Source organism: Carassius gibelio, chromosome B1 (genome assembly GCF_023724105.1).
Source record: "Carassius gibelio isolate Cgi1373 ecotype wild population from Czech Republic chromosome B1, carGib1.2-hapl.c, whole genome shotgun sequence".
Lineage (NCBI taxonomy): Eukaryota > Metazoa > Chordata > Actinopteri > Cypriniformes > Cyprinidae > Carassius > Carassius gibelio.
This window is the reverse complement of record NC_068396.1, coordinates 32,478,419-32,505,607: the sequence shown is the minus strand read 5'-3', so window position 1 is coordinate 32,505,607 and position 27,189 is coordinate 32,478,419. Positions and strand designations below refer to the sequence as shown.

General features: G+C 37.5%; 3 protein-coding genes across 5 annotated transcripts in view; all 3 read right to left on the bottom strand.

Moving 5' to 3' along the window:
• Window positions 1-5,572, bottom strand: part of LOC127949421 (integrin alpha-L) — a 50,379-nt gene extending 44,807 nt beyond the window's left edge. Inside the window, exons 1-3 of the mRNA XM_052546664.1 lie at window positions 5,455-5,572; window positions 3,046-3,160; window positions 2,854-2,948 (exon numbers count right to left, since the gene is read on the bottom strand). Of these exons, the coding sequence (XP_052402624.1) occupies window positions 2,854-2,948; window positions 3,046-3,160; window positions 5,455-5,530 (286 nt within the window). The 5' untranslated portion in view covers window positions 5,531-5,572. The remainder of the gene's footprint in view (window positions 1-2,853; window positions 2,949-3,045; window positions 3,161-5,454) is intronic.
• A 96-nt stretch (window positions 5,573-5,668) lies between these two features.
• On the bottom strand, window positions 5,669-10,553 carry LOC127949527 (uncharacterized). 3 transcript variants are annotated; one of them, XR_008152307.1, is made up of 4 exons: window positions 10,105-10,551; window positions 9,826-10,042; window positions 9,343-9,747; window positions 5,669-6,248 (listed from the first exon to the last, which is right to left on the bottom strand). XR_008152307.1 is itself a non-coding variant. In XM_052546979.1 (3 exons), exons 1-2 carry the CDS (start codon window positions 10,246-10,248, stop codon window positions 9,352-9,354), a joined length of 819 nt encoding a protein of 272 aa, XP_052402939.1. In that variant the 5' UTR covers window positions 10,249-10,553; the 3' UTR covers window positions 5,669-6,248; window positions 9,343-9,351. The 3 variants fall into 3 exon arrangements, 2 of the variants coding, with proteins under 2 accessions (XP_052402939.1, XP_052402937.1); XM_052546979.1 differs by having other exon boundaries at window positions 9,826-10,553; XM_052546977.1 differs by having other exon boundaries at window positions 9,343-10,509.
• Window positions 10,554-15,538: 4,985 nt separating this feature from the next.
• LOC127949404 (integrin alpha-L-like) overlaps window positions 15,539-27,189 on the bottom strand; it is a 56,710-nt gene continuing 45,059 nt past the window's right edge. The window contains exons 27-31 of the mRNA XM_052546613.1: window positions 19,167-19,280; window positions 18,909-19,010; window positions 18,519-18,542; window positions 17,739-17,849; window positions 15,539-17,592 (exon numbers count right to left, since the gene is read on the bottom strand). Of these exons, the coding sequence (XP_052402573.1) occupies window positions 17,401-17,592; window positions 17,739-17,849; window positions 18,519-18,542; window positions 18,909-19,010; window positions 19,167-19,280 (543 nt within the window). The 3' untranslated portion in view covers window positions 15,539-17,400. The remainder of the gene's footprint in view (window positions 17,593-17,738; window positions 17,850-18,518; window positions 18,543-18,908; window positions 19,011-19,166; window positions 19,281-27,189) is intronic.

Below are 27,189 nucleotides of genomic sequence, written 5' to 3'. Positions count from 1 at the left end.
AAGTAGGAGCATCAGTTTCTTTAATAGACATTATTCTTGCTCTAATCAAAGCACCCTTTACTCTTTCCTCCAAAAAAAACTTCAAATCCATTTTCTTATTCTTTAATTCCTTAATTAGTCCTTCATTATTAACATCAATCAACTGTTCCATATCATAAAGATCATTCTCCAATTGCTTTATTTTCCTTTTTATATGCACCGTTGAATTATAAGAATATTGCTGACAAAACACCCTGATCTGTGTCTTCCCAACTTCCCACCATTGAGTAAAATTTTCAAAGCCACTCTTATTCAATTTCCACATTTCCCAAAAGAACCTGAATTTCTCACAGAAGGAATTATCCTGCAATAATTTAACATTAAAATGCCAATAATACTTTGGACGCTGCACTATATTAATATTAAAATCAATGGTAACAACATGATGATCAGAAAAACCATTAGGAAAAATATTTGCATTCATGATTCTGTTGTTTTCTTTTTTACTAACATATAATCTGTCTAATCTTGCTCCAGTAACAGAGGAATCAAACATCTTGATCCATGTATACTGTTTAACCATCTGATTCCTATCCCTCCAGACATCCATTAACTCAAACTCTTTAGTTAAACTGAGAAGTACATGGCTTGACTGTGGGTGAGTTTCCTCTCCATTTCTATCTAATAAGAAATTAGTTGTACAATTCCAATCTCCACCCATTATCACACAGATATCATCATTTTGTTGTCTTAATGTGTCTTGCAACTTTTTAAAAAGCTCTACACGATCTGGTCCTTTATTAGGAGCATAAACATTAACAAATAAACATACAATCCCCTTAATTTCTGCTTTAACTATTACAACTCTACCCTTTTCTAATTCTATAGTAGACAAAATATTTAAATCCATATTTTTGAAAAAAAAAAATAGCCACCCCCGCACTTATATTTGATCCATGGCTAATGAAACACTTCCCATCCCACCATCTATGCCATTCCACCTCATTATCACAATCTGTATGTGTTTCTTGTAAATAAGTAATGTTTATATTTTTTAATTTAATTATTTCAGCAACCATTGCTCTCTTGCTCCTGTCTCTTCCTCCATTAATATTTAAGGAGCCCACTCTTATAATCTCCATAAGAGGACTAAGAAAGAAAGAAAGAAGAGACAGACAGAAAAGGAAAAGTGTTAAAGTCACCTTATGTGAAGTGCAACTCATTTGGGCCAAATATTAAATTTACGTTTTGCATGACTTTTCCCCCTTCTTATCTTTGAAAGTATCTTTTTTAACCGGAATCTTTTCCTCTGACTCAGACCTTCTTCTCCAACCCTCTTCTGCCAAAAAAGAACTGACGTTTCAAACTTTTTCACATCAGGAAAAAAATTCCTTACATCAACTTTTTTTCCAAACGTCTCATCCATAAAATCATTCAACTCTTCCAATGAATATACTTGTTCACTTGTGATTTGTGAGAAATTAGATACATCTGAACAATCTGACAGAACACTTTCATCATCGTCCCCATCCTCATTACCCACTTCCTTATCAGATCCCAACACTATCTTTGGTATAGGAGGATCACCACCACTTACAGTCTTCCATTCTACTCCACTTTTACTTTCAGTTTCCATCTGACCTACTGTTAACTCATCCACTGCTTCAGTTTGCTGTAGAACTCCTCCATCAGTTACAACAGACTTACCATTTACAATCTCAACATTTTCCTGAAATTGAACATTGCCAGAACTATTTCCATTCTGATTTTCACTACTGGACAATTTATCATCAGAAAACTGTCCTTCTTGTTGGGAACTTCCGCCAATCTCATCTCCTTTCTCAATATTTAGCGACTTAGCTTCCCCACTATTATTTCCTTCCAACACTGGATTATTTGTTCTCTCACCCGAAACACCACTCGGGCCAGCCTCACTGCCTACTTCGTTTCTGAAAGGGCACGACAATTTCACATGTCCAACTGAGTTGCATTCATGGCATCTCATTTCCCCAGCGCTAGCATACACCATAAACGACTTACCATCAAAAACGCACCTAAATGAAACATTTAAATTCGGTGAATTCAGAAACATATACACATGTCGTCTAAACGACAACACATGTTTCAAAGACGCATTCTTGCATCCAAGCGGGACCATTTTAATTCCACTCGCGAACTTCCCAAAACGTGAAAGTTCCCTTTCTATATCCGCATCGGGAATGAACGGCGGAACATTAGAAATCGTTACCCTTGTTGTTGGAGAAACCAAGGGTTGTACTGGATTAAAATTCCCACTTACCGAAATTCCACTTTCAACCAAACGATTAACGAGTAGTTCGTCCTTCAGGAAAACCACAACGGCCTTATTCATCCGAGAAGCCGATACAATATTTCCATGTCCCACTCGTTCTCCTACATCCACTAGTACATCCTCAACCGCAACTCCCGCGTTAGTAACACATCTAACCCCGTGTCTGAGTGATAGGGATGACACCTCCACTCTCAGGTGAGACGCCATCCCGCCCAAAACACGAGGCCAGGTACCAAAATTACAACGAGCTGAGAGTTAGATTCAAACTAATTACAAATTCTCTTTTAGGTGCAATTTAAAGAAAACTGAATCAAAGATAAAGAAAAATTATTATTATTATTTTTTTTCTCACCACCACCTAACCCCCTTACTCTAACACCCCCCTTCCCAGCATGCACCGAGAAAGAGAGAGAGACGGAGAGAGAGAGAGGGAGAGGGAGAGAGGGAGAGAGGGAGAGACGGAGAGAGAGAGAGGGAGAGAGAGAGAGAGAGGGAGTCATCAGCTCAGTATAAAGCAGTGCAAGTCCACAGCAGTCCCTGGTAGATGGCTGTGATGCTGATACCTGGCCGCTGCAGTCGTGTGCAGGACTGTAGATCTGCTGTGCAGCTGTACATCTCCCCTGTTGAGTTTCCTTCTAATGGAGCTCCAACAATGATCCTGAGAAACACACCAGCACAACCAATCAGACATTCCCATCAGAAAACACCTAGCAACCACACAGAACACCCTAGCAACAAGTGTGTGTCTGACTCACTGCTTCCTGTTTCCAAACTCGGTCTGATAAACGCTGTAACCAAAGAAACCTTCCGGCGTGCCGTGAAATCTCAGTGGATGTTCAGTGTCGATGTTGAAGGGCTCTGAGAGAGACGCTGGAGAAACAAGAAAGAGACTCTTGTGACATCAGGAGACGATTGTGAGACTTTTCTTAAAGATGCACTGAGTTCCTCTTCTAATTATTTTGTTTTATTTAACAAACAATCACATTTGTTTCAGCAAGGCCCTGGTATACTTCAGCCTGCTTTTGATCCTTCCATTTCTACTGTTTGTTCTGCTTAGTTGAACCTGTTTGAACCTATTTCCTTTATATATCTTCAAGAAATAGTGTGTCAGTTAAAGCCACTTGGCTCCTCTATTGATGCTACAGTATTCCACCATATTTCTTCACATAAGTTTTGACGGTCCCTATTTTGTGACCGTGATAAATCTATGTTTGGAAAGTAGTATTGTACCTGATGTGTTAAAAACATGCCACAGTTTATTCCTTACTTAAGAGGCCGACAGAGATCCTTCTGTTTTAGCCAACTATAGACCCATTTCAAATTTGTCTTTTATTTCAAAACTCTTAGAAAAAGTAGTTCTGCAACAACTACAAAGCTTTCTGGATGAAAATAAGTTTATTAATCAGGTTTTAGAAAACACCACTTGACTGAGACTGCACTTCTGAAGGTTTTAAATGATATTTTATTAACTGGTGACTCTGGGGATCATGATGCCTTGGGAAAAAAATCTTGGTGTTATCTTTGATGATGGTCTAGAATTTGACAAACAGATAAATTCAGTGGTTAAATCCTGTTTCTATTTCTGTTATTACATCTAGATTGGTCTAATGCAATTCACTGTATGTAGGGATTAGTCTCGCTTGCAGATAGTTATAAATGCAGCTGCTAGGCTTTTAATGTGCTCCAAAAATGTGAGCGTATTACACTAGTTTTACGTTCTCTGCACTGAACATATATTGTGTTCTGGACTTGTTTGAGGTTTTTTGTGGGGTGTTAACTGGCATGTGCTACTGATTACCACTGCATGTTTTACCCAGAACAGTTTTGTAGATGTTTGAGAATACACTGGTGATCAGTATGACACCAATGAAAAATGAGTTGTAGCCTTTAAAAAGGATTTTTATGAAGCCAATTAGATTCCGATAACCTAACAATTGAATGACAGCAAGGATCATACAGTGACTCTAGTACAGCGACTGCACCATTGATGGGTTGTTACGCTGGCAGTGTCTTATATACCCCCAGATGACAGTAACATGCATTTCAAAAGATTGCATTGCATAGTGATTGGACGACTCAAAAACAAAGATTTGAGATTGGTTGGAGGCAACCATGTGACCTTAAAAGGGGCGTGTTCAACAAACGTTGGTAAGAAAGATTTTTTATTTGTGTTATTTGGTACATTATGCCATGTTGAGCATTTTCTTATAACAGTTTTATTGAGCACAGTGTTAGATCAGTCAGGCCACGGAGGCATAGTCTGTGACCAGCTGATGTGGTCAGCCATCAAATCGCTCCAATCACTACCATTCTCCTATTAGACACGGGACATATATACGTGGCACTACTGCTCAGTAAGTATGCTCAACGGCTCGCAACCCTCACTCTTGTATGCTCAATTCATTAGGGAGCAAGAACCCCAATAAAGAACCATACTGCCAAAGATAAATTGTGTTCATTAAACTCAAGTAACTTGCCAAAGTGGTCCTGTCTGAAATATGGGAGGAAAAGGCTTAATGTGTTATTAAATGTGTTGCTTTCATATTCAGGACTCATCTGATTTTTTGTAGATAGTACACTTTATTAGTATGATGTTTAGTGAGTTTGGTCTTTTAATACTGTCTCGTTAAGCATTTTCAGTGTTTTAGAATGTCCCATAAAAGCCTAACAGAAATCTGTTCATCATATAATCTCTGATCGGATCACTGAAGCAGTGAGATGTTGACTCAAGAACAGCTGCAATCTGATCAGTCCAATTCACTATCGAATCTTTCAGTGTGATGTTCAACAGGATCATTGAAAAATCAGCTTGTTCACCGATCGGACATGGCTACGTCTTCTCTGTGTGGCTGTCGTTTCTTAAAGTTCCACATAATGAGGAACTATGTGTTTTTATTAAATGAAGTGGAGTAAACGTATGATATTATGCTTAGAAATGTAGTTACGTTTAAAGTAAAAAAGAAAAAGAAAATCTAAATCTGATGAATTGCAGATGCTTGAAAATATTTTTCTTAAGTACAGTAACAAAGTAAGTTTGTTACTGTCCACCACTATAAATTAAAACATCAGCTTTCTATTGTTTTAAATAAAGTTTATTTTAATGACTAATGCAAAAACTAAAAACAACCCAAAACATTATTTACTCTTATAAATAAATCTCTTACCCCACATGAAGAGAATCAAGCCAAGTATCTCCATCCTGCTGCTGCTCGTCTGTGTGTCAAACATCTTCCTGTTCATTCCTTCATGACAAACTCATTTCCTCTTTAACACGATGTTTCTCACCCTCGCAGGGCGTTCGTGTGTTTCTCACCGATAAAACAGAAGCAGTGGCCATGCATCATGATGTTTGCAATTAAGTGATACATTTTTTGCAAAAAAAAAACATACTCATCTTTGCACCAATAAATGTGCAACACTATGTTTTACTCGTACACTTTATTAGCAAAAAAGTCTCACAATTTATTTCCAGAATATGATGCATGATTGGATACTGCTCTGGAGCAGAGTGTGAATTTAGTGAGTGTTAAGGGCGACTGATATGAACTATCATCACTTATGAAAATGATCTTTAGAACTTGGCACTTGCCACAATTTGTTGCCAAATTCAATTCAATTCAAGTTTATTTGTATAGCGCTTTTTACAAAATAAATCGTTACAAAGCAACTTTACAGAAAATTATGTTTCTACAATATTTAGTAGTAGCTAGTAGTTTGTGCACATTTGAAAGGATTTTAGAAAAAAATAAAATAAATAATAATAATAATACAAGACCTAGTCAGCTAGACGATGAACTATCAATATTATTAATTAAGTTATTATATGATTCAGTCACACATTTAGCAATAATTGTTAGTTCTGTTTGTTGATTCAAGGTTAGCATCATCTGGGGTCCTCTGAGGGTCAGCATCATCTCTTCTCAGGTGTTCTGGATCCAGACTGGAGCCTGTTTAAATCCTAGTTACCACGGGATGTAAATCCCGTGGCGAAACATAGAAACAAAATACAGACATCATTAGCATAGCTGCTGATCCAACAAAGTAAAATTAGTTTAACCCAAGCTAATGAATAAAAATGCACCTTTGAACAGATGCAACTACACTCACAATTAAAAAGATACATTATTCGAATGCTTGGCGAAAGAGATGTGTTTTTAATCTAGATTTAAACAGAGAGAGTGTGTCTGAACCCCGAACATTATCAGGAAGGCTATTCCAGAGTTTGGGAGCCAAATGTGAGAAAGCTCTACCTCCTTTAGTGGACTTTGCTATCCTAGGAACGACCAAAAGTCCAGCATTTTGTGACCTTAGGGTGCGTGATGGATTGTAGCGTGGTAGAAGGCTAGTTAGGTACACAGGAGCTAAACCATTTAGGGCCTTATAGGTAAGTAATGATAATTTGTAACTGATAGGGAACTTAATAGGTAGCCAGTGCAGAGACTGTAAAATTGGGGTAATATGATCATATTTTCTTGACCTCGTAAGGACACTAGCTGCTGCATTTTGGACGACCTGTAGCTTGTTTATTGAAGAAGCAGAACAACCACCTAGAAGTGCATTACAATAGTCCAGTCTAGAGGTCATGAATGCATGAACTAGCTTTTCTGCATCAGAAACAGATAACATGTTTCGTAGCTTGGCAATGTTTCTAAGATGGAAGAATGCAGTTTTTGTAACATTGGAAATATGATTTTCAAAAGACAAATTGCTGTCTAATATAACACCCAGATTTCTGACTGTAGAGGAAGTAACAGTACATCCGTCTAGTTGCAGATTGTAATCTACAAGATTCTGTGTAGAGTTTTTTGGTCCAATAATTAGTATCTCTGTCTTATCCGAATTTAATTGGAGAAAATTGTGTGTCATCCAATCTTTTACATTTTTAACACACTCTGTTAGCTTAGATAATTGGGAAGTTTCATCTGGTCTCGTTGAGATATATAGCTGAGTATCATCAGCATAACAGTGGAAGCTAATTCCGTATTTTCTAATAATAACCAAAGAGCAACATGAATATTGAAAATAGAAGGGGACCTAGGACGGATCCTTGTGGCACTCCATATTTTACTGATGATAAATGAGATGACTCCCCATTTAAGTAAACAAAATGGTAGCGATCGGACAGGTAGGATCTAAACCATCTTAGAGCCTGCCCTTGAATACCTGTATAGATTTGTAATCGATCTATGAGTATGTCATGATCTATGGTGTCGAACGCAGCACTAAGATCAAGTAAGACTAGAAATGAGATGCAGCCTTGGTCTGACGCAAGGAGCAGGTCATTTGTAATTTTAACAAGTGCAGTTTCTGTGCTATGGTGGGGCCTAAAACCTGACTGAAATTCTTCATACAGATCATTTTTATGCAGAAAGGTGCTCAATTGAGCAGACACAACTTTCTCTAAAATTTTAGACATAAATGGAAGATTTGAAATAGGCCTATAATTTGCCAGTACACTAGGATCTAGTTTTGGTTTCTTAATAAGAGGCTTGATAACCGCCAGCTTGAATGGTTTTGGGACGTGTCCTAAAGTTAACGACGAGTTTATGATATTGAGAAGCGGTTCTTCGGCTACAGATAACAGCTCTTTCAGTAATTTAGAGGGTACAGGATCTAATAAACATGTTGTTGGTTTAGATACAGTGATAAGTTTATTTAGCTCTTCCTGTCCTATGGTTGTAAAACACTGCAGTTTATCTTTGGGTGCGATGGATGAAACTGAAGTGTTAGATGATGTAGAATCTACATTCGCTATTGTATTTCTAATGTTATCTATTTTATCAGTGAAGAAATTCATAAAGTCATTACTATTTAACGTTGGTGGAATATTTGAATCAGGTGGCATCTGGTAATTTGTTAACTTAGCCACTGTGCTAAATAAAAACCTAGGATTGTTTTGGTTATTTTCAATGAGTTTGTGTATATGCTCTGCCCTAGCAGTTTTTAGAGCCTGTCTATAGCTGGACATACTGTTTTTCCATGCAATTCTAAAAACTTCTAAGTTAGTTTTTCTCCATTTGCGTTCAAGACTACGAGTTAATTTCTTGAGAGAGTGAGTATTACTGTTATACCATGGCACAGTACGTTTTTCTCTAACTTTTTTCAATTTGATTGGGGCAACAGCTTCTAATGTATTAGAGAAAATAGTGCCCATGTTGTCAGTAATTTCGTCTAATTCGTGTGTATTTTTGGGTACAATTAGCAGTTGAGATAGATCAGGCAGGTTATTTGCGAATCTTTCTTTGGTGGCTGGAACAATAGTTCTGCCCAGATGGTATCGCTGCGACATATAGTTAATATCAGTTATACGCAGCATGCACGATACAAGGAAATGGTCTGTAATATCATCACTTTGAGGTACAATATCTATAGCAGTAAGATCGATTCCATGCGATATAATTAAATCTAGTGTATGATTAAAATGATGAGTGGGCCCGGTGACATTTTGCTTGACTCCAAAGGAGTTTATTAGGTCAGTAAACGCAAGTCCTAATGTATCATTTGCATTATCAACGTGAATATTAAAATCTCCCATGATGGAAATCTGCAAATTCTTTTAGGAATTCTGTATACGGCCCTGGTGGTCTATACACCGTAGCCAGAGCAAGAGATACATTAGATTTCTTTTGCATGTCTGACAGAGTAACATTTAGCAGAAGTATTTCAAAAGAGTTAAACCTGTATCCTGTTTTCTGGGTAACATTGAGAATATCACTATATATTGTTGACCAGTCTGACGGGGCTCATGTTTATAACAGTAGTTTGGTGGAGTAGACTCATTTAGACCAAAATAATCATTTGGTTTTAGCCAGGTTTCAGTCAAGCAGAGTACATCAAAACTATTATCTGTGATCATTTCATTTACAATAACTGCTTTTGGTGCGAGTGATCTAATATTTATGAGCCCAAACTTTAAAAATTGTTTTTGTTCATTTACTTTACATTTTTCTGGTTTAATTACAATAAGATTTTTTCTAGATCCTACATTATATTTATATTTTGACCTCACTATTCGGGGAACAGACACACTCTTAATAGGTTTTACAGCGTACCTTTAGCATTTAAGCGGTTAGAACAAAGTGAAGTGTCCTGGAGATGTTGTCAGAGAGCAGCTCCGCTCCGACTCTGCTGGGGTGTAATCCATCAGCGCGAAACAGTCTAGGACGCTCCCAGAAAAGATTCCAGTTATTAACAAATAGCAGTTTCTGTTCTTTACACCATGACAACAACCATTCATTTAAAGCAAAAAGTCTACTGAACCTTTCGTGTCCTCGTCGATACGTGGGCAGTGGTCCTGACATGATGATCGTAGCTGCGGGCATCGTGCTGCGAACCGTCTCGATCAGGCTCCTGAAGTCCCTCTTCAGCGTCTCCGTCTGCCGCAGTGTGGTGTCGTTAACCCCGGCGTGAAGCACGACCGCTCTGGGGCTCTCGTCGTCCTTCAGGATCGCGGGTATCTGCGCAGAAACATCGAGAACACGAGCACCAGGCAAACAATGAGTGTGCACTTTACCTTCGGCTAACGTAGCACTTACGTGTCGGACGATGGAGTCTCCGATGATCACAGCGTCGCGTCCTGTCTCGCGGAGGGGAGCGAAGCGGTTCTGGATGGAGATCTCGAAGGCAGGAGGGGGAGAAGTCGTCGCACGGGACCCAGCTCGTGTCCTCCGCTGTGGATGCACCCAGGGTCCGTGGTGTCCCGGCGTCGCAGTGAAGGACATCTGGGAAGATCGCGTCCTGGGTGCACCGGGCCTGTGCAGAGAAACACACGGAGTAGACGTGGTGGGACTGTTAACAGCACGCTGTATACTTACCCCGGACTTGTGAGCGTCAGCCCGGGATGATTCCAGCGCGGCTCTCCGCTCTCTCAGCTGGGCCTGCCTCTGTTCCAGGTCGCGAATCTGCTTCCCCACGGCCTCGAGCTCGAGCTGCACAGAGTGGAGACATTCATCCGCCATTAAAGCAAGTAACAGTGAGTACAGCAGTGGTAATGTGTGAGAATAGAGTATTAGCAATGTAAGCGCAGTTAGCAGCAACCACGCTTGCTGATGCTAACTGGCTAAAAGCTAATAGCGGACCCGGGAGATCAAAATAAAACTAGTGATAGCGAGGCGCTCTGATTGTTTTTGTTGTAGAATACAATAGAGGATATATTCACGCGTTATATAAACGGAAACAATGATGTATAAAATTGATTTTTAGGTTAAAAATAGTCAATGAAAAGAATATAGTGACGGAGCTCAAACGCAGTACAGCCGTCAACAACAAACAGGAAGTGACGTATGTGAATATCCACCAACATGATCTTTTTTACAAATAATATAGAGATGGATCTAAGTGCAAGCTTAGTCTTATTTAAAAAAAAGAAACAGAGGAGAAATGTAAGCCCTTCACTTTAGATAAAGGGCAGGGCGACAGTGGTTGTGCCCATAGTATTTGCCTTACGCTTCATTAGGGGAAAGAGACAGGTCCCCTGTCATTTGTATGTGTTTGTAATTGTGTGCCTGTATAGAGGTTATTAGGGCAGGTTATTATCTTTCATGTGACATTTTTCATAATGTTTTATATTGACGGCGGCTAAGTAGTTGGCCAGAGGGGTTCTGGCACGTAACTGAGTGGCCTCTTGGTGTGTATTGAAGTGTGTGATTTAACTGATGCACATATCGATTTTGATACCTTTGGTGTTTGCTGTGTAATGATTTTTATTAAGGTTGTGTGCTTGAGTCTCCTTGGCTATTGATGCTAAAAATTAATTATTTTGTCCAGTCAGGACCCTGTTGGTCTCTACCTTTATTCCTTTGACTTTTATTGGAGTGTTACAGAATGGAAAAAACCACAGCAAGCCGAACAACCAACTTAAACTGACCTGGAGGGTATTCCCTAAAAGCAAGTCCGATCAACCTTTAGTGGGCGTAACAGATGTGCACAACATTTATATAATATTACAATATGTAATATAGGGAAGTAGTGGTCTAACGGTTAGAGATTGGGACTCTTAATCCAAAGGTTGCTGGTTCGAGTTTTTGGTACGCGCGCGCGCGCGTGTGTGTGTGTGTGTGTGTGTGTACTTTGGATGGCTTAATGCAGAACACGAATTCTGAGTATGCATTGTCACATGGCTGTATGTCACGTCACTTTCAAGTAATAAATAATGTAATATTCTAATATGGTTATTTATTTTATTGGTATAACAATTAACTGTATAAATTATAAAATACTATGGCAAGATAATGTTTTATATATTTATATAGACGAGACGAACCCCGTGATTCCCTCTGATGGCCAGCGGAGGGCACCCTCACCTGAATACTGACACACGCATCCATTCATTCACTTACACTGACTACACTACATTTCCCACAAGCCCCATCCTTGGACTCTGATCACCGTCACAGTTGCTCCTCATCAGGACTTGTGCATAAAAGCTGGACTTCCACAACAGTTCAACGCGAAGTTTTGATTTGCTGTGTCTGTCATTTCTGAGCGTTATTACCCGTGTTACCCATGAATTAGGTGGTGATATGCACTAACCATGTTAATAACCATTGAACAAAATGAGAAGATTGAAACAGCATGGGCTCTTTTTCTGAGCTTCCGTTTAGCTGATGGTAAGTTAGGGATGTATTTTGTGCTTTCTGGAATACATCCCTGATAGCAAAACTAAGGATATAAATACACAAGGGCATAATTAACTAAACACAGGACAGGTGTGACTAAATCAGTACTTAAGACAACAAACACAGTATGATTGACCATATCAAATTCCTTTTTAAGGTCAATAAATACAGCTCCAACCAACTTTACCCTGGTCTAGGGACTTTTTTACATTTAATTTAATTAAAAAAATTAAATGTATGCATTTAGCAGATGCTTTTATCCAAAGCGACTTACAGTGCATTCAGGCTATGAATTTTTACCTATCATTAATTAATTAATTTAACAGCAGTTTGCTATTTCTGTTGAATAACCTGGTCTAAACCCAAACTGGTGAGGATGGGAGTAGCTGTCTGGCTTCCAAATGGTCACGTCAAATCAAGTCAAGTCACCTTTATTTATATAGCACTTTAAACAAAATACATTGCGTCAAAGCAACTGAACAACATTCATTAGGAAACAGTGTGTCAATAATGCAAAATGATAGTTAAAGGCAATTCATCATTGATTGCAAATGATTGCACAGACACTATTTAAACTGAACAGAGATGAAATCACTGATTTCAAGTCAATGATATCGCTGTAGATGATGTGACCCCAACTAAGCAAGCTAACTAAATGGTCACTCAGTTGCACTACTACAACTTTTTCAATTATTTTAGATAAATCTGGTAAAATCGATATAGGGCGATAGTTACTCATTGAGTCTTGGCTACCACTTTTGAACACAAATAATTATGCCTTGTTTCCATGCACTGGGAAATGTACTGGTTCTTATGTAGAGATTAACAGGATGGGTCAATGGTTTGGCAAGGACATCCTTATACTTTTTACGAAAATAACTATTCATCCTAAAAATGTCATTAGACTTGGAATTTGGAAGTTTATTAATTATTTCTCCAACTTTGGTATCCCACACCTCTTTAATATAAAAGGAATCTGTTGGGGTTACTCTTAATGAATGGTTGAGAGGATTGATAAGCTGGAATTCTTTTGTTAATTCTTCAACAGATTGTACAAAATATGAATTTAATTAATCAGCCATAATGGCATGATCTGTTATACTGTTACCATTAATGTTACGTTCTGTGATCTTTTTTGTGTTTATTTGGTTTATTAGTCAGAATATTTAATTGCCTCCAAAGTGAATTATTGTTGCCTTTAGCACTATCAATTAGATGAGTGTAATATGTCACTTTTGCTTTCCGCAGCTCAAATACGACTTTATTCCTTAAACTTCTGTAAGTTAGGAGATCGGTCTTAAGTTTAGATCTTAAAGATGTTTTTAGAGCTAAATCTCGCTTTTTCACAAGTTTTTGTACTTCAGTATTTATCCAGGGCATCTTTCTTCAAATCCTTTAAATTATCTGCTTTAAATTCAGCTGGAGTCACTTTAATAAATAACATGCAACTAACACCACACAGTAGATTGGGTGAAACCAGACCACATATGCGATGATGTCGCAATCATCAGCAAGGTAAATAGTAAAAGTAATCTACATATTTAAACATAAATAACGAATAATTACATAGGCCTATAGCTTATAGAAATAATATTTGATGCTATATCTTTTAGGGACCACAACATGTTAGGGAGGCTAAGCGCAGGGAAGTTCTCCCATTCAGACAGGCAAAGTCTCACTGAGAAGGTGACTACAGCTGAGATGTATTTCCTTCCTTTTTTGGGGGGGGGGGGGGGTATCTTAATTTTGATCAGTGTTTTATCAATGAGTTGCCTGTATTTAATCAATAAGAAGCAAATATTTAACAGACAATGTAATGAGGGAGGGCAATGAAACTCAGCTTGTGCCTTACAGATTTTAGAAATATAGGTTATATATTACAGAAAGCTTGAAACTTTTAAACAAAAATATTCAAACCAAAATAAATGGGCTTATCTCTGATTATGTAATCCATATGAAATGTGCATTTCTCTCTGGCGTTCATGGTGAGTCTGCATTGTCAACTTCATCTCAGCAGCGACACAGAAAACACCAGTTTATTACTAAACTATTAAATGTCTCCTTGCGTATTTTGGAACCAGCAGGCCGTTCTGTGTTGAGCGAGACCCCACGGAATGAGCGAACGGAGCGGGATATTCAGAAATGCTCTCTCCGCTCACGAACTCTGATCGGAACAAACCTGAGCCTCAATGACTGCTGAACTTGCAGAAACATACAAATAGACATAGCCAGACTAGACTATTTTAGTACAAATTATGAGCTTACTGACAATTTTTTATATTTTTTGACAAAATTATAGTATATTAAGTGGGTTATTACGTTGACCCGCACATCACTGCTGCCTAGCTGGCCTATGCATAGAAACTTCCTTAATACAATACACACCTCAACTTTTATGATTACAGCACAGAGGAACAATGCTGTTTGAATCTCTTCCAGTGTTTAACTTTTTTTTCCAGCCAGTGATAGGTAAAGACCATTGACAGCCAATCAGCATCCATCTGCATGAGCATTTAAAGAGACAGACAATAAAACTGCAGCACACTTACAATAAACAACGATATGTTCTAATGGAGTGGATGATAAAAGACTCTAATCAGGTTAAGAGGCCATACTCAATTTAAGGAACTCTCATTCAGAAATGCTTCATGGAGTTTTTGTGTACACTGTAAAAAATGTATTGTATTTTTACAGTATAAATAATCTAAAACGTTTTTAACAAAAAGTTAACAAAAACAAAATATTTATTCACTGTTAAACATCAGTGTAAAAACCACAACAGCATTTAAAATTATTTATTTTTATATCAGTTGGGTCATTTAAACCATTTTAGTGCAGTCAGTTGGTTGTTATTAAAACAGACTTGTTGATTTGCTTTATATATGCAGAAATGTTTTCTGAATCAACTGCAACTGCAGAAAAAAGTATTGCAGCAAAAGTTGAGGGTCTAGAGCACAACTGAAGCAAACCCTGATCTCTATGATGGTGATCTCAAAATAACATTTTAATTAAGACATCAACATCTGAACCTCTCTGAATTCTCAATAAGAACTTCTGTAGGTGCATGACAGAAATAAAATCATTCTGGTTAGTATTACTACAAGTGAAGCTGATAATGATGTTTGTGGAGTTGTTTATTCAGATCTTGACAGATTTAAAGTCTTGTATCTTCAGTTCACCTAAGACTGTGGCTGAAGAAAGTTGTAGTTTGTGTTCTTATTTCTCTTTCTTTCTTGCTTGATCACAGCAGGTGTTTGAATGACTGAGAGAATGTTGCAGGAACATTTTACTAACCTTAATATAACATTATACTTATATGGAAACTGGACCTTTTTATGTTCTTGAAATGTTACAAATTAACTTTCCTAGAATGTTGAATTTTTAAATCAAAATTAAGTTGAAAGAATGTTTGAGAAACATCATACCTTTTAAAAAGATTCTTTTAACGTTAAGAAAACTGGACTTTTTATGTTAGAAAGAATATGAAAGTACCAGTTTTAATGCTATCCCACAATGCTTTGTGGTGTCTGTAAAATAATGCTTCTACAGTGTAGTTACAATAATATTACAGGACTGTCCATCAATTTCCCATCATGCATTTGCATTTACAATAAAAACCATGAATACAGTGTATTGTTGTAAAATATATTGTAAAATTACATTTTTTTTTGTTGTCTGTTGATTTTTCATTTGTATAGATAGTGCCATAAAACATCAGCTTAACAATAAACAATAACTCACTCAGTTATAATAATAAAACAATAACTCATCTCATTCAGTTAACTGATTTATTTATAATGTTTGATTAATTTCTTTACCAATATTTGGTGTGAGGGTTACTTATAGAAGACTTTCTTTAAGATTAAAAAATAAAATAAAAAATAACATACTTCTAGTTAAAATCAATAAAAACAATAATACAATACGTTTTCTTATAGACAAAGGTCCATCACTGTAAAAAGTGTTTCCATATATTTATTCAGTAAAATTGTGTCAAAAATTTACAAGCAATATTATTAATTAAATTTAACACATTTTAATTAAGTAGAAATAATCATTAAAAATGAGTAGAATAACATGAAAAAATTAAGTAAAATTTACATAAAAATATTGATTTCATTGGACAAAAATCAAACAAACAAAAAAAATAATTTGCTTACCATTGTAGTGGTCAGTGTTTGCTTTAGTTGGACTCTTGACCCTTAAAAGTTAAAACAGATTTGTTTTGGTTGCTAGTTGTGATACAGCAGCTAGATAAGCCAAGAAAGAAATGCGACCAGATGTTGTTATTTGTTTTTACATCATCATTTGGTCTGAGTTGGGTGTGTTTTATCAATAGCATGTGTCCTGTGATTGAACAATATAAGCTCTGGTGTTTTCAGCATTATCAGAGAAATTCTTAGAAGCACCTCTGATCAAAACCTTGTTAAAAATTTTATGGCTCCCATCATGCTTTGCGGCATGAATAAATAATGAGCAACAATTCTATAGTACTTTGTTTTGTGATTCTTACAGTTGGTCTGAATATGCTGTTTGTCACCATTCTTGAGATTCATACGCTGGTTCTTGATGTGACTGTGTGTCAAAAGAAAGTTCCCCTTTCTCTGTTTTAAACACAATTCTCAAACTCTGGTTTACACTGAAAATTCCACTTTTTTTGCTGAATCACAGGGCTGCCATAATGAATGTTATTTTGTCTCTGAGATCAGACTCTGAATGAGTTCAGATATTCAGGAAGAACAAAGATTATGTAATAGCATGACCAACACTACCTGATCATCTTTATTCTTTGTTTGTCTAGCTGTTATAACTGAGTTACAACAGCAATGCAAAATGTAATATTAAAACATCAAGGGTCAAGAACACAACTAAAGCAAACACTGACCACTATAATGGTAACCAATAATTTACCCTTTGATTCTGTTTGTGAACTTTAGGTGTCTTCAATAACTCTGTTTTGGGGGCCTTAAGACAGCCTTTTGAACATGATGCCTGTATCATATCTATGTAAGCAACAAAAATGTGAATTTGTAAAAATGCTGATGTCATGTTCATGCATATAATGTTTCATGATCGCCAACTACTGGCCTGGCATGCATAACATAGTATTCTTTAGCATAGTGTTTTTTTGTTTGTTTGATTTTTGTCCAATGAAATCAATATTTTTATGTAAATTTTACTTAATTTTTTCATGTTATTCTACTCATTTTTAATGATTATTTCTACTTAATTAAAATGTTTTAAATTTAATTAATAATATTGCTTGTAAAATGTTGACACAATTTTACTGAATAAATATAGGGAAACACTTTTTACAGTGTATAAGTGAATATCAGAATGAAACGGAGTTATTATAAAAATGCTCCATATCATTGAGCTAAACATACTGAACGTTAATATCATATCTTTATGCAACTAGACCATTAGAAGACCATTTTCAGCTCTATCAAAGCAAACATCTTTACTTTTGTTGTTGTGTAATAAAGTAATATTTTATTGGTCTGTGTTTGGAGGATCAGGACTGGAACTCGTCTCCTTCACTCCATTCTCTTTCTCTGTGCTGTCGTTCTCACCGACTCCGTTTTCTTTAGTATTCACGTTCATCAGAGGAGAGTCTTCAGCCGCAGTTACATTTTCATCCTCTTGACCGAACTCTTCAGGGCGATTTCGTTTAAAAAACCCACACTACACACACACGGACAAAACAAACAAACAAGCACGCACGCGTACACACACACACACACACACACACACATACACACACAAATTAGATTGAGAATTTGAGAGGTGAATGATGAGATCAACTGCAAGGTGACTTGATTGGTTCTTACCTTCACCAGAAGGACTAATATGATAATGAGGAAGATAAACCCGCCCACTACACCAGTGCCAACAATCAGCGATCGACTGGGAGGAACGACAAACTCCACCTTCACTGCAGTCTGAGGAAAATCATCACAACCACTGGCACTAGTAAGGTTTTATACTTTACATAAACACACATAAAATACACTGAGCGCATAAATGAAATGTATAGAAGTAGTGATAGAAATATATTATTTAAAATAAGTAGAAATAAAATAAAAACTAATTTTCACTTATCAAAACACTTCTATTTGTGCAGAGATATAACGGTTCAGATGTACACTTAAGATGATGATCATCTTCTATAGAGGTGACCATATGAGCCATTTTCCCAGGACACGTCCTCGCCAGGATTTCTATTTTGCCATGGTTTTGGCTGTGTGCACTGTGCAGAATGATCATTGTATGACATTCACAAGAGCTATAGAGAGCAGAGCAGACTTTGGTGTCATACAATGATCAGTGCGCAGCAATGCTTCAGGTTGAACGAACGAACATACACACCTAACATGTAGGCTACGTGTATTTGCATTGCTTTGATCATTCTCTGTAGATCTCACCTTCTCACACGCCACGATTGGTCGATTATATACAATACCTGCATGTTATTGGTCAAACTACTTTGGATGTTTTAGGCAATATAGTAATCCTGGAAAGGATGCGTCCTGGGAAAATGGCTCATATGGTCACCCTACTTTTAAATAAACTGAATGAATGAATTACTGAAGAAATAAGAAAGCGGGTACCTGGGATCTGTGGAGATTGTATTGCTGAAAGAAGAAGCAATATTTTCTAGTTAAAAAGTGATAGAACAGTGTTCCTCTCTAACTGTGAGATGAGCTCATGAGCTGCAGGTCTGTGCTGTGAGTTCAGACTGACACTGATAAATCCCTCACACAGCTGCTTGTCTGTACAGGGCAGCACAAGCACAACATCAGTTATAACTGCAAAAATCAGCTTTCCCAATGCCAACTATTTAATTAATCTTCTAGTAGAAGTTTCATCAGTTTGTGATTGATTTTAAAGGCTCTGAAACTGTGAAAATGACTGCAGGTTATGTCAGTGACCTGCTGATCTCAGACCTGTCTAACATAAAAGAACAGCTAATCATTGGTTGATGTCTGATGTGGATTCACCTCCAGTCCGGTAGATTTCTGCTTGTAGCGGCTTGTGTTGTAGTGGAGCTCAGCAGTGATGTTGAACACAGAATCCCTCCTGAACTCGTAGAAGGAAGATTTCTACAGCACAAGAAACAGTTGGGGATCAACATAAGCTTTTAGACTTAATAACTCTTAAACACCCTGCTTTTGTCAGATGCATGACAGCATGTGTGTGTCTGTGGATGCATGTGTGATTGTGCAGTTCTGTAGTTCAGATGTGTGTTCTTCACTCACGCTCTCGTATTCCTTCACGTTCTGGAGTTTTGCGTCTGCTGTCAGGTTGAAGTGAACTGATGAAAATTCCTTCAGATAAAACTGAGGACACTCAAACTCCCTGTAGTGACCGTCCTGAAACAATACAATCAAGGGGGCAGAAGTGGAGAATGAGATGTGTTTTAGACGTGTTTACTGTGACTGCATGGGATCTGATAAAGGGATAATTTCTTCAGAAAATATCGTCACCTAAAGAAGATATTTTAAAGGCATAGTTCACCCAAAATCAAAATTATTTACTCAGCCTCAAGGCAGTGATGGGAAGATGGAGCCTCATGAAGCTTTTCAGCCAAGTGGTTCACAAAAGGGTTAATTTCTGGAAACTGAATTTGCTTATAATACCACCTGGTGGCCAACAAGTGTAAAAACAAGCAGATATATTACAGACAGAGGTGTAAAGTCCAGGGGTCAGAAAGTAAAAGTCCTGCCATATTTTTGTTCCACCCATGAAGTCAGCAGCTGATTTCACCAGAGGAAACAAGTCATTCCTTTCGTCACAAACGAGTCTCAAGTTAAATACCAAGTCCTCAAAGAGTTCAAGTTAGTGAGATAATTAGGTGACTAATTTAATGATGATTGTGCATTAGTGATGAACACCTGCTGTTATTGAGAATTACAGAGGACCGGATGATTTATTGTTTAAAATGATGCCACCATCATGGAGATCAGTGTGTTCTTTAGTTGGGCTCTTGACCCTTTTAATAACTCAAAGTAGTTTGCTTTTAAACACTTGCGGTTGTGTTACATGGTAATTGTTGGCGCTGCCATCTCAATTAGAGCTAGGTTACCGGTTCATGACGAAGGATTACAAGACTCACAACTCAGACATTATCTGGCGTTTAGCCTGCACACTCAAACAAGAGAGCAGCGGCCTTTTTATTAGTAATTGCACACCTGTGATCCACCCACTTCTTGATTACAGTCAATTAGAGAACATATACAATTACATAAGTCAACACCCCCACTTGTTCTTAAATTGACAGAATATAAACACAGTGCATCACATACATGCATTTAGATAAATCTTCATACTCCAAATAAAAAACACAGAAATTTATCCATTTTAGCTTTAGACACAGATTTTGTTAAAATGTCTGCCACCATATCAACTGTAGGACAATAATGAAGAATTATTTTGCCATCATTCAGTACAGATCGAACAAAATGATACCTGATGTCAATATGCTTACTCCTTTGTCGACACACCGGATTCTTTGTAAGTGCAATAGCACCCTGATTGTCCTCAAAAATAGTCACTGGTGAATATTCAAGTACATTGTCCATTCCATTGATTAGATTGGTCAGATACAAGCTTTCTTGCGCAGTAGCTGATAAAGCCATATATTCGGCTTCACATGTGGATAAAGCAACAGTTTGTTGTTTCTTAGACTTCCAAGAAATAACAGGCCCATTCTTAGACAAACTGAAACAGTATCCAGTAATACTATGCCTGTCATTCAAGTCTGCTGCCCAGTCTGCGTCGCTATAAGCCACAAGTTCAAGATCTACATCACTTCTATTATAACATAATTCCAAGTCTGCTGTACCTTTCAAATACCTCAACACATGTTTAGCAGCCACCCAATGTTGTTCTTTTGGTGCCCTTAGATATTGTGACAATTTACTAACGATGAAGCTCAAATCAGAACGAGTACTTGTCATCATATAGATTAAACTGCCAATCACTTCTCGATACCTCTTTAGGTCGACAGGTTCACCATCATTGTCAAATTTTACTTTCATTTCACATGGGGTTGATCTTGGTTTGCAGTGAGTCATATCAAATCTCTCCAAAATTTTTAAAATGTATCTTTCCTGATTCATTTTTACTTTACCATGTTCTTGCGTAAAGTCAATGCCTAAGAAATGTTGAAGTTTTCCTAGATCTTTAATTCTGAATTTAATTCCCAACATTTCCTTCACATCTCTGAGTATTTGATCATTACTCGCTGCAATGAGAAGATCATCAACCCAAATAATCAGTATGACTCTTTCTTTATCAGTTTGTTTACTGTAAACACAATAATCTGCTGAATTTTGAACAAAGTCATTTTCAGTTAAGAAATCATGCAACATCTTGTTCCAATTTCGTCCTGATTGTTTCAGACCATACAGTGATTTATTGAGCTTACATACCAATTCTTCTCCTGTTTTTGACTCAACTTCAAATCCTTCAGGTTGCTTCATATAAATTTCACAATCTATAGGAGCATGCAGATATGCAGTTTTAACATCCATCTGATGTAAATTCAAATCATATTGTGCTGCAAGCTGCATCAAAACACGCACTGAAGTCATATCGGCAGTAGGTGAAAATGTCTCATTATAATCAATACCTGCCACTTGACTATAACCCTTTGCCACATACCTGGCTTTATATACTCTCCCATCAGGATTTTCCTTTATAGCATAAACCCATCTCCCCCCTACTGCCTGTTTACCTTCTGGTAGGGTTGTTAATGTGAAAGTGTTATTCTCTTTCAGAGAATTCATCTCATCCTCCATAGCTTCAACCCACTGCTCTGATTTTAAAGAGCCCAAGGCTTCCTTCAGTGTCCGGGGAGCACCACATGCAACACAATATCAATAGTCAATAGTCAATGGCTGATCTGCATCATCTTTAACTTCATAATCATAATCTGCAAAGTACTGAGGGGGTCTTCTTTCTCTTTTTGGATATCTAGTACCTGGATCACTCTCTTTTTCACCCTTTGCACTGACTTCACCTTCAACTTTCATTTCTTGTGGAACTACTTTAGCCCTGTCTAGTTTTGGTAATAAGGTTTCAACCTCCTTCCGGTATTGCAAATATTCATCCACATCCTCCACTGTCTGAGTATCCCTTTCATTTGTACTTTTTGTGACAAACTTCACCAGTCTACTCTTAAGTACTCTCCCTGTGTCTGGATAGAAAACAAGATAAGCAGGGCTATTTTTGTCATAACCAACAAATATACCCTTGTCACATCGCACATCCAACTTTTTCTTGTTATACTTGTATGCATAGCACTCTAACCCAAACGCTCTCATTTTGGATAGATCAGGCTTCTTTCCAGTTATCAGGTAGTATGGAGTTTGTCCCAGACGTCTATTATAACATCTGTTTCTAATTATAGCAGCGGTTTGTACCGCATATGTCCACAACTCCTTTGGTAATTTACTCTCAATGAACATACATCTTGCCATTTCAAACAAAGTCCTCCAAGCTCTTTCAGCTGTCCCATTTTGATGGGGTGAATAAGGAGCTGAGGTTTCATGTCTAATGGCATTCTTGCGGAGCAATGACTGAAATACGGAAGATGTAAATTCTGTTCCATTATCTGATCTTATACATGTAATCTTACCATACGGTGTAATATCAGCAATGAATTTCTCGGTGGCTACGGCAGTGTCACTTTTGTTCTTCAAAAAATAGGTAAAGACAGCTCCTGAATAGTCATCTGTGAATGCTAAGGCAAATCTGAAACCATCTTTTCCTGCTGGTTCTATAGGACCAGCCAGATCTGCATGAACAAGTGCAAACACATCTTTTGCCTTCTCATCTGGATCTCTATTTCTGTTCTGAGCAAATTTGCCTTTTACACACACTTCACATTTCAAATTGGATCTGTCAATTTTACCTCTAATTTTCATCCCTTCTGTAACATTCTCCAACTTTAACACATCATCATAATTACAATGACCCAGTATTTCATGCCATGTCTGAATATCATAGCACGCGTTACACTCATCAATCTCATTAACAACAGTACTCAAATAAAACAATCTGTCATACATATGAATATCAAAAATTTTACCATTTTTGTGAATGAGTCGGTTCTGTCCCTCTTTGAAGATTACTGTTGCTCCGTGTGAAATTGCCGCTTTGACAGAAAAGATGTCTTGAGAAAATGATGGCACATAAAGTGCCTCCGTCAACATCATGTCCACAATGCGACCATTGCTATTTCTCAAACGCAATTTAGCGGTACCCTTCTTCATCGCGATTCCACTGGCCCGTTTTCCATCAGCCAGCTCCAGAATGTGGCTCTGTGGCTTGAAACTTAAATCGAAATCAACGAACTTCTCAATGTCCGTAACGATATGTTTAGTAGCTCCAGAATCCACCATGAGACCTTTCATTTCCACGCCACCATCTGGGACTTTATTCACCTGCTCGACCATAAACGCAAATGTGTGATCCTCCTCTTCGTCCACCGTTTGCTTCACTTTATCCCGCTTTCTTCGACGACAATGCACGTCTATATGTGAGGTGCTTTTACAGAAACTACACCATTGTCTCCGTTCCCCGCGCTCCCCATCAACCACCGTGCACTCCGCTGCTTTGTGACCCTTCCGGCCGCAATTGTAACAGGTGAGTCTCATACACCAATTATCCCTTCCTTTAATTTTCATTATGCTATCTTCTCCCGAACTAGCAATGCCGAACTTCTCGGTGCTTTCATAGCTCCTCAGTTTCGCTTTAAAGTCAGCAAATGTTAGTTTTTCATCACTCTGCGTAATAAAAATAGAGAATGGTTTGAAAGTATCGGGCAAACCCTTTAGAATCATGGCAGTCAATAAATCATCGCTCAAAGTCTCTCCCGCATTCCGCAATGCTGTAATTGCAGTCTCTGAACGAATAATGTAATCTGTAACGGTTTCGTTTACACCTTTCTGAAGAGATGTCAACTCCGTATACAAACTTATCACACGTGGCTTCCCCTTACCAGCGTAGTGATCTCTCAAAATCTGTAATGCCTTTCTGCCATCATCCGCAGCCTCTCTCATCATAAGCGACATACTCTTGTCATCTAATAATTGGATCAGAACTGCATATACCTCTTCATTTTTACTGTCGTCTCTCTCCTCCGCACCCTCATCATTCACGGCCGGTGCTTCACTCAATATGATGGATTTCAAACCCAGAAGACGCAAATGTGCCAGGAACTTGGTTTCCCATAGTTCGTAATTCTTTTCCTCTCCGTCGAAACATAAACGATTCCATCGGTTCCCAAACTCTTTACTGGGCCCATAACCTGTTGGCGCTGCCATCTCAATTAGAGCTAGGTTACCGGTTCATGACGAAGGATTACAAGACTCACAACTCAGACATTATCTGGCGTTTAGCCTGCACACTCAAACAAGAGAGCATCGGCCTTTTTATTAGTAATTGCACACCTGTGATCCACCCACTTCTTGATTACAGTCAATTAGAGAACATATACAATTACATAAGTCAACAGTAATTATTAACACATTGCTGAGTTAAAAGCTTGAAAACAGCAAATTAAACTGCCCTTTTATCAAGTAAAACTTTTACATGATCTTCATGAGGGTGTCTCTCTTTGGTTTGTTACATGATGTTCAGCTATTACTGAACTACAATAAAAGTCCTATTAAACAAATATTATTGTAATGCTTAAATATTGGGGAAAAACTGTACAGACTCAGGATTTTAGACATGAGCATTTATCATATGATCCTCAACAGTGGTTACAATAATTATTCATGCTACAGTGCATGATGGGAGTTTTTTTTTACTATGGTGTTACCCAGCATGCACTTCAGCTTGAAGCGTTTTGTTGGTTGTCACCATTGTTGAGATTCATATGCTGGGTCATAATGTCTGTGTGTCTTATTAAAACAAGGTTTCAAAAATGTATATGCATTACATACATTATATTACAAATTAATTATCACCATTAAACCAACAGTTCAATAGTATGTAGCAGTCCCACAATGTAGGTTATTTAAAAACTGAAAACATGTTAATGGAAATATATATATATATATTTTTGGAAATAAACAGCCTGATGCCTAATAATTACTTCATCATGTAATAGCAGCTACAAGCAGGTTTCTGCATTGCACTGCTTTATAACAACACATGCACTTGGGCAGAGAAACATTTAACACATGAAGCCAAAGGTCAAGAGCCCAACTGAAGCAAACACTGATCTCCATGATGGTGGCATCATTTTAACCAATAAAACATCATCATCTGATCCTCCGTAACGCACAATAATGGCAGGTGTTCATCACTAATGCACAATCATCATTTAATTAGTCTCTTAATTATCTCATTGACTTTAACTCTTTGAGGACTTGGGATTTGACTAGACTAGTTTGTGACTTGAAAGTAGGGCTGCACGATTAATCGCATGCGATTGTCATGCGTGTCTCATCAGTAAAGATGGTTCTGTGATTAGCGGTAAATGTCCATCAGCTGCTTTCAAATGGAGCCGCACCTAATATACAGAGCCGTAGATCGTTGACAAGCTACGCAATATCGCGTTCATAACCGCATGCGATTAATCTGCGATTATGAACGTGATATTGCACAGCTTGTCAGTGAATTACGGCTTCCCATCACACTAGATGTGGACTGACATTGCTCAGAAGTCAGATGTTGGTTGAAAGTGAAAACCCAACCTCTGTTTGGTGTCAAACTCTAGCGTAAATACTCCAAAAACATGACAATCTTCACTTATTATAAACAAGAGTTATTTCTGTCATAAATGTAAAAAAGTTCTTATTGAGATTAACAGAGATGTTGATGGTTTATTGAAAATTATAGTTTAGTTTGATGTCACCATTATGCTGATCAGTACTTAGGAAGTATGACTCTTTTCAGTGTTAGCATTCATTAAGCTGCTGTAATTATATCTGTTACAGCAAAAACATTGAGAAAAAGATGTCATTAGATAATGTTGGTTACTGGCTGATATTAAAGATGTCTTAATGTAATAATCTGATCAACTGATTTTACCAGGAGTCTGTTCTACGCTATTAATTTAATATTAGTGACTATAGCAGATGTGTTGCAATACACAGGGTCCTGACAATTTATGTCATTTTATTTTTGTCTGATCTTTTTAAACTACATTGTTTTAGAATCACTTCAAACCTTAGGATGCTTAGACATACAGAGACCTTAAGAATTAGTGTAAGAATCTCAACAATGGTGACATGCTTAATGCCGCAATGCATTCTGGGTGCTACGGATGAGTTTTGCATGATGTACCCAGAATACATTGCAGCATAAAGCATGTCACCATTGTTGAGATTCATACACTGAATCTTGATGTTTGTGTGACAAATTTTTTTGAATCTTTGAAATTATCTGTTTTAAATTCATCTGGGTGTCAGGCTGTTGACCATTGAGTCACTTTAATAAATAATACTTAACTAACACCACACAGTAGCTTGGGTGAAAACAAGTAATCAGACATATCAATCATCAGCAAGCAAACAGCACCATTGAACCACACATTTGTTTGCTGTTTTAGCCACAATAAAGATGACAGCAGCTAAAAAACAACACCGTCAAGTCAAGTGTCAAATTGCACAACTAAAGCCAACACTTACCAGCATTATGGTGACATCAAACCAAGCTATTACTTTTAAACAGACATCAACATCCACATCTAAACATCTTCTTAAATCTTAATTAGAATGTTATGGAATAATGTTCTAATAATGTTATTGATAAACATTTGTAGAATGTTTTTAGAGAACGTTATCCTATATTTTGAGAGAACGTTCTGGGAACAAAAATAAAACTACCCGCTAAAAACATTGTTAGAACAATCCATGGGAATGTTCTTAGAACATTTTAGAACAAAGAAAATTCTAGCTGGGAAGTGCCGCTCCACTTGAAACCAGGTGGTGGACATTTACTGCTAATCACAGAACCGGCTTTACTGACAAAGACACGCATGACAATCGCATGCGATTAATCGTGCAGCCCTACTTGAAAGGAATGACTTGGTTCCTCCTCTGGTGAAATCAGCTGCTGAGTTCATGGGTGGAACAAAAATATGGCAGGACTTTTGCTTTCTGACCCCTGGACTTTACACCTCTGTCTGTAATATATCTGCTTGTTTTACAATCTGCTTTTTTTGACCACCAGGTGGTATTGTGAGCAAATTAAGTTTCCAGAAATTAACCCTTTTGTGAACCACTTGTCTGAAAAGCTTAAAGCTTCATCTTCCCATCACTA